The 11786-nt window shown below is 43.8% G+C and overlaps 1 protein-coding gene across 6 annotated transcripts in view; it reads left to right on the top strand.

Moving 5' to 3' along the window:
* npas3 (neuronal PAS domain protein 3) overlaps positions 1 to 11786 on the top strand; it is a 276234-nt gene that overhangs the window by 70820 nt on the left and 193628 nt on the right. For 5 of the 6 annotated variants that reach the window (XM_020611538.1, XM_020611534.1, XM_020611535.1 and 2 more), the window contains one exon: positions 10040 to 10138. The exons of the other annotated variant lie outside the window; for it this stretch is intronic. In XM_020611538.1, the coding sequence (XP_020467194.1) occupies positions 10040 to 10138 (99 nt within the window). The remainder of the gene's footprint in view (positions 1 to 10039; positions 10139 to 11786) is intronic. 6 annotated transcript variants of the gene reach the window in all.

Raw genomic sequence — 11786 nt, 5'->3', positions numbered from 1 at the left:
ATTTTGCAGTCACACCTAGTGCGACCTTGCATCACATTAGCAGTAACCAGACTGAAGCTTTTCATCTTTTTGTTCTCCTCCTCCATCTTCTCACTCTTTCTCCTCCTTTCACAATGTTCATTCTTGTTACCACTCAGATTTTCTGTCCTTCCTTTTCTCCTCTCTTTTTACTTCTGTGCTTCTTTCTAATTCTCCTTTCTTCTCCTCCTCACAGTACTTCTTTCTTCTCCTTTGCCCCTCTCATCTTCCTCCTCTCCTCTCCTTTTCTTGCCTCTGCCGTCCTGGTGAATGTCAGAATAACCTTTTGCCCAGACATGAGGAGCTCTTGATTTCTCTTATCTCTCAGCTGACATGCCCACTCACGGGGCTGTTTAACTGTGTGGCTAGATGCCTGGAACATCAAACGCACCATGAGCACTTCAAACACAGGGGTCTCTTCCAAACCCTCTTCAGTATCTTCAGATAGTGAGTGAGAAGTCAGTGTCTGTGCTGATGTCACAGCTTTAACCTGATTCTACCCGGAGCTTTGCGAGGAGCTGACAGCTCGCTCTTTACCTTTCTCCTCTTCTGTGAAATCTGCCTTCTTTTGTTGTAGCAGAGGTGAGTCAGGGGCCGAAAAGACACGCTTTACATCCTTTTCTGAAAAAACCTGATGTGCTGTCATCCCGTGTCCTGGTAGAAATGCTTCATATTGTCATATCACCCAGCCAGTCCTCTGATTAAACATGTCTTTCACTTGTAGACAACAAGACACGTTCCCCTCTGTAACTTTATAGACATCATTTGTCCCCCTCAATTAACTGTCAAGTGTGAAAAAGATCAACTCTGTATCAAATGTATGAGAGACAAAGTAAAGCCCCATTCGATTTATTTCCCTCGGGGATGTGGGTGATTGTAATCAAGCATTTTATGTTGGGAACATTCAAAGTAAATTACCTTCATCAGATCTGACCTGTGGCCTCATTCAAACGAGGCTTGAAACTCGGGTATGCCGCTTCCCGTGGAAAAGCTGGAATTTATAAAAACGTACTTGACGGGAGAAGGCGCACACGTGTACAGAAACTCTGATCCATGTGTACGAACGTTGTGGAGACTGGAGGAATTAGTGACACAGTGAAGTGGTGAACTGAATCAAGAATGTATAATGATCAGTTCATAGTATATCAAACCAATAATCACATCCTGACTGGGATAAACATTTAGGCCGTCGGCTGTTGTACTGTTTGTGCTTGTAATACACTGTTTATTCTGTAAGCACCTCTCTGTATTACGAGATGCAGGCCACATTGCAGGCCAGCTCAAAGCTTCACCATTTACGTACCTCTGTGATTTGTTATGGTGCATTCCCAACCCCTCAGAGCTCAGAGGAGCTTGGATGTGTCATCTGGCAGATTCTGGAAAGTCGGGTCTTTCCTTGATATTAACTCTGAATATGCAGATTTTTTTTTTTCCCCATCTCAACTACGTTAACTGTGGAAATAATCTTCAGATTACCTGAAACCTGTCTATAGAACTGGGAGCAGAGAGCTGCTAAATTTTGAAAAAGTCTTTAATACTGTGAATATTTCACCAGCTGCCTTTTGGTTGTCAGACACGACTACGACTGTGCTGTCAGGGCACCAGCTGCAGCCTCTCAGGCTTTTGTTTGTGACGCCGACTCCATTTCCCAACAACGCGTGCATCGGTGTTCATCAGCCTTTTGCATCAACCATTTATGGTTAATTGTGTTTTGGGAAATTTCAGGAAAAAAGCTTAAAAAGTAGAATTTTTTGTTTTATCAGAAAATGAAGCGCGTGTGTAGAATGCTGAGAGTTGTTTCTAATCATTCGTCGAGGCTTTGCAGTCAGAGCGAGCAGCTGTGGGGCCTCACTTTGAAAACTGCTGTCACCTTGTTCTTGTAAGGTTGTTATTGTTGATGTCATGTGATGTTGTAAAAGCTCCGCAGGTCGTGTTCAGCTGTGTTTGAGATGAGAGAAGAAAGGAGAGCTCAAATAGAAGTGTAGGAAAGTGTGGTGAAGGACATTGATGGAGAAAACAGAAGGCCTGAGTGTGTGTGTGTGTGTGAGAGAGACGGTGAGTGTATATATGCTTGTTCGTGCTTCCATGCACAGATTTATTGCACTTGGGTCTGTGCACATAATTTATACATGTGCAGAGCCACCTGGGCTGAGTGGTTCTACCTGTATATGTCGGCGGCAGACAAAGACATCAGCAGTAAATTTTACCGGTTGTTTGGCTAAAGAGGTGATTAATAAACATCTGTGTGTGTGTGTGTGTATGTATGTGCATCAGCCCCCGTGGACCTTATTTGCTTTAAGATAGAAAGTGACAGCGATGAAGAGAAATATGTCCATGCACAGAAAATTGTGAAAATGAGAAAGGGGCTGTCGTTGCTGGTTTACAGTGAGAGGAAGTAGCCTCCCTTAAAAAAAATAAGAGCAGCTTGTCTCGGCTCTAAAGGAGCAAAGTGCAGGTCTTTTCCTTTGCTTTATTTGACCTATAAGAAGAGACTCCTGCTTAGCACCTGTGTGTGACCTTGGTGACTGATCTGAATTGCAGAACAGGACTCAGCTTTTTCTGTGTCACTTTTTAAACAGAGAGATGCTGAAGCTTCACCCTTCATCTCACTTAGAGCTGCAACTGTGTCGCTCTCTAATGGAACTTCATCCATTTCAAATGACAGAATCCATTACGGCTGCATGCACAGCTCTGCAGCCAAGTGTTGCATGCACTGGATTTATTCTTGTTATTTGTTGATAATGTGTGTAAAATAAACTCAGCCGTTTTTGTCTCACGCTCGTGCTGATAATTAACTTCAGAAGGGGCTGTAGATCAATGAGGTGGCAGAGGGAAGAGAAAAATGTAAAGGAACTGTAGTTGACTGAATAATTATTACAGTTTGGACTAAAATTAGATCTACAAACACTAAATGGCTCCTGTTTTATGTCGTATATGGAAAAATAATTTGGGCCCCACTAACAAGTTCTCCAGCTTAAAACTATTTACTTTAATATATGTTCACATATTTTGTAGTGAAGGGTTCATTTTTGTTTTTACCTATTCAGAGTTTTTCGAATGTACCTGGAGACTAACATTCTCAGTGCTGTTGTAGCTTTAATTTTTGTGTGTAAATAAACAAAAGGTAATTATTTTAACTTCTTATGGCAGTTTTATTAAATCACATTAATATCTAGATTTGTCAGTAAAAATATTAGATAGTATATTACAATGTAATGCTGCCTTCCAGAGCTGTTACTACCTAAAACTAGCATGACGAAGTATGAGTGCACGTCTCTCTTACTGTTTATGTGATCGTTTGTTTTGATGTTAAACTGTATAAATGAACTGATGAATAACAGCAAGCTGCTAAACAAGGTGTAAACTGTTCTGGTCCAGCAGAAATGACCGTGTAGTCGGCAAAGATGGATAAATATCATCTATAATTGGTCATGAAGAGAGTAGATACTGATTGGTCAGCGAGTAAATGATGTTCAGATGCTTCACTCGTGTCAGAGTGAGTGTTAGTTCAGTAAACTGTTTAGAAGGAGAATCAAATAGCAGCTTTTTCTGTGTCACGTGTGTGCGTGTGTGTGTGTGTGCGTGCGCGCAGCTCTGTGAGGCCGACGTGTCAGCAAGCATAGATACTGATGTGTGTGTTTATCTCTCTGTCTCATTCTTTGTGGTTTTACAGTGTGCTGGTGTGTGTTTGTGTAGGTCTGTCACCAGGAGTTCCATTTCCCAAAACGGTGTTGCACACCTGTGTGTCAGCTTGTGTAAATACTGTGTGTGTGTGTGTGTGTGTCTTTTGTCCAGTTCCACTTCTCCAAAGGGCTGTTTAAGGTTGAGACGCCTTTTTATCTCTGTTTGTCTGTGCACGTGTCTGTGTCACCTCCTGCAGACTGAGAGCACGAAATCAAGCTCGGTGTGGAGAGAGAGGACGTCAGCAGCTCAGTATGTATTTAATCCTCCAGGATGTTAAATATTAGACTTTGTTTAAACTCCCTGTCGTTCACTTCACCGCTGTGCGCTGCGGTCTGAGCCCCGGCTCACTGATCCTGTCTTTAAGCAGGTGACAGCAGGCCTGAGAGGATTCGTGGAAAACTAACATCCATCAGCACACAGACAGACACACACAGAAGCTTGTACATTCATTTGAATAATGATGACAAAAGTTCATGTCTCATTTATGATGCATTTAACACAACTGATATAAGACACAAAATAACGGTACCAGGCGTCTGTATTGTGTTGTATCTTTACACCAAGAGCATTCATGTCTCTCTTTGCTGAAGCAGTTCATAAATTTGTGGCTGCAGATCCAGTGACGTTCGTGGGCCCTATGAGCTGTAGATGTTCTGTAGAAATAAAGTCCACAACAGTGAAGCTGATGCCACCATGTGTGTAACTAACACGCACCCAGTGGCTTCAGAAACTATTGAGAGCCCTTCACAAATCAAAAATGGAAATACTTAAAAACATTTAGACCGTTAGTTCAGTCAAAACGAAGCACACTTGAACCTCAGCCTGAAGGGATTTAGTCTGAGACTTGGACAATTTAGACTTCTTCACAACTGTGCATAGGCATCAACACAAACCTATGATGTGAAGGGGTTTATGGGGAAGTGTACGTTGCTGATGGTTGCAGAAAATCTGACGCACACACCTCCTAAATCTCAGCTATGCTTGGTGCGAAGCTGCGCATCCTCCACGTAAGTTGACGGAGACGTAGCTGCCTGCTGTTGGTCTGCTAACAGGTACTCACATGTCTGAGAACGTCCTAACCCCATTAACATTCGAACTCCTAGTTCATATATGTGCAGCGATGCCCAAGTCTAAATTCAGCTTTAAATCCTTCACCAGCTTTACTGCAGCACCGGAGTCCAACTGAGTGGCTAAACCTGGGCTAACATGTCCTTCCTGGCTGGGGACAAAGAGTGTGGGTGTGTATTACGAGTGTATTATGTGTGTAAATACACAGGGTGTAGATTTGACCCTGCCCTGGAAGTATTTGAACATTCTCATAGCAAACAGAGGGGTTACAGCCCATAAACAAGGGAGCAGGAGCTTGTTTGTGTGTTTCTGGAGTGTTAAGGTGTTTGTGTGTGTTGTATGTTTGCTTGCGTGTATGGCGCTGCTCGCTAAACGGGCACATTTTCAATCATATGGTTTATTCTGGGGAAATTGTCGAAAAAGAGGGAAAAGGGCAGATTTCTGCGGCTCTGTGGGCGACAATAGGACAAGCCAGGATTAGTTTCGCACTGTGTGTGTGTGTGTGTGTGTGTGTGTATTCTCAGACAAGGCCCTGGTAGCCAATTTGTAATATATAGTCAGCCTTGAAAAATGGCCCAGATCTCTCCTTCGCTGTCTGCAATTTAGCTCTGCCGGCGCCCGGCAATACCCATTGTACTGCCTCCCACCACTGCCATTTTGGCCTGATGGAGTGTGGATGTGAAGGGGTTTATGGGGAAGTGTATGTTGCTGATGGTTGCAGAAAATCTGACACACACACACACCTCTTAAATCTCAGCTAATCTTGGTGCGAAGCTGCGCATCCTCCACGTAAGTTGACGGAGACGTAGCTGCCTGCTGTTGGTCTGCTAACAGGTACTCACATGTCTGAGAACATCCTAACCCCGTTAACATTCTAACTCCTAGTTCGTATATGTGCAGCGATGCCCAAATCTAAATTCAGCTTTACTGCAGCACCGGAGTCCGACTGAGTGGCTAAACCTGGGCTAACATGTCCTTCCTGGCTGGGGACAAAGAGTGTGGGTGTGTATTACGAGTGTATTATGTGTGTAAATACACAGGGTGTAGATTTGACCCTGCCCTGGAAGTATTTGAACATTCTCATAGCAAACAGAGGGGTTACAGCCCATAAACAAGGGAGCAGGAGCTTGTTTGTGTGTTTCTGGAGTGTTAAGGTGTTTGTGTGTGTTGTATGTTTGCTTGCGTGTATGGCGCTGCTCGCTAAACGGGCACATTTTCAATCATATGGTTTATTCTGGGGAAATTGTCGAAAAAGAGGGAAAAGGGCAGATTTCTGCGGCTCTGTGGGCGACAATAGGACAAGCCAGGATTAGTTTCGCACTGTGTGTGTGTGTGTGTGTGTGTGTATTCTCAGACAAGGCCCTGGTAGCCAATTTGTAATATATAGTCAGCCTTGAAAAATGGCCCAGATCTCTCCTTCGCTGTCTGCAATTTAGCTCTGCCGGCGCCCGGCAATACCCATTGTACTGCCTCCCACCACTGCCATTTTGGCCTGATGGAGTGTGTACCTTGTGTGTGTGTGTGTGTGTGTGTGTGTGTACTTACTTGCTTATGTGCATCTCGGTGTGCATTTACCCATAAGTGTCTGTTTTTGCGTGTGTATCAGTGTGCGTGAGCCAGCAACTGTGTTTATACTCAAGTTATTGAATTTCTGTTTGTGTGCCAGTGTGTGCGCTATTATGCAAGTCTGTGTGCACGTCTGTTTGTGTAGTTGATTTGTGTGCCTTCAGTTGTACTGCTGATTTAATGTGTGTATAGCTGATTTTTTTGTGTGTTTGATGCACCTCAGTTACTGGTCCACTTCCCACGATGACAAAGACACTTGAAGGTATCACTGTGGATGGAAAGAGAGGACAGAGGGTGGAGCAAAGACAGAGAGGACAGAGGACAAAGACAGAGGACAGAGGCTGGAGCAAAGACAGAGGACAAAGACAGAGGACAGAGGGTGGAGCAAAGACAGAGGACAGAGGGTGGAGCAAAGACAGAGGACAGAGGGCAGAGCAAAGACAGAGGACAAAGACAGAGGACAGAGGGTGGAGTAAAGACAGAGGACAGAGGGTGGAGCAAAGACAGAGGACAGAGGGTGGAGCAAAGACAGAGAGGACAGAGGGCGGAGCAAAGACAGAGGACAGAGGGTGGAGCAAAGACAGAGAGGACAGAGGGCGGAGCAAAGACAGAGAGAAGGATTTAATGCTGGAAGACTGAAGGAGAAAGGAGAGGCATTTCAGGAGAATAGAGTGATTTGTAAAAAGAGGGCTGGGTGGAGAGAGAGAGAGGACAAGATAGTGAGGGAGCTGAGGTTTTGAAAAATGAAGTGATGAGAAAGAACTGATGGAGAGGAAGGCACAGAGAGGAAAGGAGAGAGGAAAGGAGAGAAGGATTCTAGACATACTGTATATAGTACAGTGTCGTTCATGTCCGTGTTGTTTACGGTATCACTGAAGATTCTTACACCTTATAGTAACAAACATAGCTCATAACATTGAAGCTTGAAGATTTGATCCTGGACTTGTGTGGAAAGGCCACAACAGCAAAGACAAACGACAAACAACGCAAAACTTGTTATGTATTTACATATTTACAGAATAGCTCCGCCTCTAGCAAAAAAAGATTTAAAAGGGTAGATTTATTGTCCTTGCTTTTGGTATGTTTTCTCATTTGTCTTGTGTTAACTTATCGTTGTAGGAGTATCTTTGTATGAACGGTTCCATGTACACGTTACATGATAAAAAAGTTCCTTCTTTATAAAACACTTCCAAAATCTGAATATTCTGGAACATTTTGATCGTCTTTGAGCACAACCTCAACCTCTCCGATAATAGCAAATAGAACAATCAGCGTCCTCGGTAATGTGTAATCAGTGGACTGTACAGCGTCAGATGTGATGAGACAGTTTGGAAATATGACCATTTATCAACTTCTCCTAGGGTTCCCTTTTGTTAATGTCATGCACTGTGCAGTCATGAGGTAGCAAATACTCAAACTGTAATAATCCACTGGCTCAGTTACATGGACAGAAGGTTGATATCATTTGTGTTGAGTCAGACTCTGCGTCTCCTCCTTGTTGTATAATCAGTGAAGTAGAGCGATCGCAGAGAAAAAACAAACCTGCTGTTCTTCCTGTAGATCGCTGCCTTCTTTCCCCCTCCCCGACAGCAGCGGTATGTTTCCTGGTCATGCATCAAGAGATCAAATCTAAAAGTAATACAATCTCTGGGCTTACATCGCAGTCCTTTAATTTGAAAACCAACTCTGTCTGCCTTCTCTTGTAGCTTTAAAACTGAAATAAGTTATGCTGGCGGTGCCCTCGCTTCACCCTCTGACAAGAACAATAGCGGCCGGCTCACCTCAGAAAACTGTTTTACAATAATACTCGTCCACAAAGCAAGACCGACAATGTCAATGGTTTTATGGTGCGCTACACAGTGCAGCTAATGTTCTCCTGCAAGCAAGCATTGCTTCACTGCCTCCCCTCTTCCCTCCTCCTCCTCCTCCCTGACTCTCCCGGTGTCTCTCGCCCTCTTTCCGCCTCCTATTCCTTCTCTTCTTCTGTCTTTTACTCTCCTCGACTCTCTCTCGCTCCCTCGCTCTGTATGAAAAATCCATTCCGGCATGGGTTTTGACAGCCTGTCTTTGGTGGGTGTGTAAAATTCAAATAATTCACTATGCATAGACAGTCACTCTGGGGCTGCGTTGTATTTTGTATTTGACTCCGTGTCACTTCGCCTGCCTGTTGAGTCCCAGTTGGCAGCGTTTAGCTTTTCAAAAAACACCATCAAACTGGGGGTTTATTTATTTCAGTGAATATTTCCAAAGGCAGGAGCTGTTTTACCCAAGCAGCCGCGGTGGCAGGTACATCTCCAGACTCACCAGACACTTTTACCAGCCAACACCAAAGTTTAGCTTGAGCACACTGATAAATAGTCGTATTCTTACACAAGGGCAAAGGAGGTTTTACAAAACCAGAAGTTTAATTTGAGCAGAGGTTTAGACCTCTGAGTTGAGGCCCAGTCTTGATGTGAAGGGGTTTATGGGGAAGTGTACGTTGCTGATGGTTGCAGAAAATCTGACGCACACACCTCCTAAATCTCAGCTATGTCCAGAACATCAGTGTAGTTTCTGGTAGCGTTCATGTGTAGTCCACTGCGTGCCGTTCTTAAGGACAGATTCTACTGTCTGTGTCCAATGTCCACTAATGTCTCAGGACAGTTTTCATCATCGTCCCAGGTCCATGAGGGTCTGTGCAGACTATGTGTGGACATCCGCGTGCACGCCAACAATTTTTCTGTTCAACTAAAAACACCCAGAGTGTGCATGTACCACAGTGCTTGAAAAATAAAGGTGTACACAGACGGAAGAGACCCTCGAATTGAAGTATGAATAGGACACGTGTGTGTCCCTCGTCTGTGTCCACGTACTCACAAAGGTATGCAGAGTCTGAATAGCCTACTCAAAGGCAGTCGAATAAAGATAAATGGTGTGCACAGAGTGGGAAAGACCAGGAACCCCACAGCTCATGTTCTGGGATCCCTGAGCGGGTCCATGTTCACAGACTCCACACTGGTCCACCAAGTGGAAATATCCCAGATGTCTTGTTCATTGTGGTTTACACATTTTCCCAACATTCATCCTGACATAGAGTATTTTTGGGTAAACTTTGGGGGATCTCTTCTGTAATAAAAAAAAACCCAACAAAATTCATCCTGACATAGAGTATTTTTGGGAAACTTTGGGGGGATCTCTTCTGTAATAAAAAAACAACAACAATTCTCTGTAAATTAGAACATTTTGCTGCACAGCCTGAGCCTGTAGTGACCAGTTGTGGTTACTACTTGTTAAATCAAGGATAAAGCTGAGGTCCATTCCTCTGTTTGTTTCCATAGAGGATGAGTCTAAAGCCCACACCAGGTTTTTAAGTGTGTTTGAGTTTAGTAGGAAGGTCTGCGCCTTTTTTTGCCCACTGAGCTAGAAATGCCCAATTGTTCCTCATGAAGCCATTACCTTATTATCATTTACTGCTTGTCTAAATATATTTTACAGCCATTAATTCCACGTTCTGTAATTGGTTGCACAGGTTGTGATGTCTGCGTGATTATTTTTGACTTTATATCTCAGTGTTCTCCTCTTGCTTTCTTTTTTCTCTCAACGTCTGCTCCCTCTTATCCATCATTTCTCTTGCTTACATCTACTTTCCCTCCCACTTCTTTTCCTGCTCCTTGTCTCTTATGGCTGTCATTAAAGAACCTCTTCACGTTTTTGTGTTTCACAGTGACCCCTACTGGGAGCGGCCGGCTAATGCGGGCAGCTGCTCCGCCGCCCGGCCCAAGACCCTTCACCTGGCCGGCCAGCAGCATACCTCTTCACCATGGTAACGTTTGTGTGCGCTCCTAGTAGCACTAGTAGCAGTAGTAGTACTAGTAGTGGTGGTAGTGAGTGTGTTTCTGTGTTTCATTATGTAAGAACAGAATGAATAGATTGCTCACATTTCTTTGATTGTTGCTGCTTTTAGACATTTCTAATTAGAGAACTGCCCCTGGTGTTGAACGAGCTCCTTTCTGGAGATATTTACGGTTTTTTTCTGTTTCTAACCTGAAACAGAAAATTTTAATCAGACTCACTGTCTTCCTGTTGGCCGTGTCTCACTTGGCTTCATTACAGCTCATAAAGTCAAGTAGATGCTGCTTTGAGAAGAAAAAAGGAGCCATCACTGTGACACTGCTGCAACAGTTTGGAATATTAGTTTTCTGAGGGTGTTTGTTTTGTTCTTATCCTTTTACTTTAATATTATTTCCAAACACCTGAAAACACCCAAAACTAGAATGTGCTGTGTTTTAATTACCTATCTGAATTTTGCTTTCTCCAGCAACTTTTGGTTTTTATTTTTCACAGCCTCCTCTTGTCGCTGATAGCCTAACAAAAGTCATCCATCACTTCATTCCTATCATCCTTAAGCAAACACGAGTGGCTGCAGCACTCTGTTACAGAACAGCTGAAGCAATTAAACACAACAGTGGAAGTCATGGCTTAGTAGTGACTTAAAATGACAGTGTTATCTATATCATTATTTCCTTGCATGTACATTTGAGTCGGTTTAAGCTGCAGTTCATACAGGCATCCATCTGGACTGTTTAGTACTTTTGTCCATTTATTCCACGGACTGTACATAAAAATGGCCGACGAATTAGTCGCCCCCTGGTGGGTGGTTTCAGTGTGGACCATAAACCCCGCCCTCTCCATGCTAGTGCATGGGACTTGAGCCAAGCTAAAAATTCAAAGCATACATTTTTGGGTGAACCTTTGACGGACTGCTGTTTCCTGCGGTAAACCGTACTCATTTCCTGTTTTCTGTATTTGCACTGCGTTGTGCTTCCTTCCAGATTGTTTATGAATTAAACTCACTATTTTCTAGGTTCATCTGAATTTTTGAGTGACAACATACGCTTGCACCACTTAAAGCACTTGTTTTGCAGAAGTTCTTGCTAACTACCAAATTTAACTTGCTACTTTAGGTCGGCTAGTTTAGAAGCTAGCTAAGCTAGTAGCTTAATCGAGAGCAATGGCTTCCCCCTCTTCCTCTCCTCCTTTCTCTTGCTCGGACTGTCGCATGTTCAGTTATTCCTCTGCCTCCTTTAGCGATAATGGTACTTGTAATAAATGTCAGATGCTAGCAGCATTGGAGGCGGGGCTCACAGACTTAGAAGCACGGCTCCACACCATGGAGAATAGGCCAGTTATTCACGTCGGCGCTAATGACTCCCGACTTCGCCAGTCGGAGGTCACTAAAATTAATGTTGAGTCGGTGTGTAACTTCGCTAAAACAATGTCGGACTCCGTAGTTTTCTCTGGACCCCTACCCAATGTGACCAGTGATGACATGTTTAGCCGCATGTCGTCATTCAACCGCTGGCTGTCTAGGTGGTGCCCAGAAAATAACGTGGGCTTCATAGACAACTGGAAAACATTTTGGGGGAAACCTGGTCTGATTAGCAGAGACGGCATCCATCCCACTTTGGGTG

This window comes from Monopterus albus, unplaced genomic scaffold, assembly GCF_001952655.1.
Source record: "Monopterus albus unplaced genomic scaffold, M_albus_1.0 scaffold115.1, whole genome shotgun sequence".
Classification (NCBI taxonomy): Eukaryota; Metazoa; Chordata; class Actinopteri; order Synbranchiformes; family Synbranchidae; genus Monopterus; species Monopterus albus.
The sequence above is the reverse complement of the archived record's forward strand: the minus strand, read 5'-3'. Positions and strand labels throughout refer to the sequence as shown.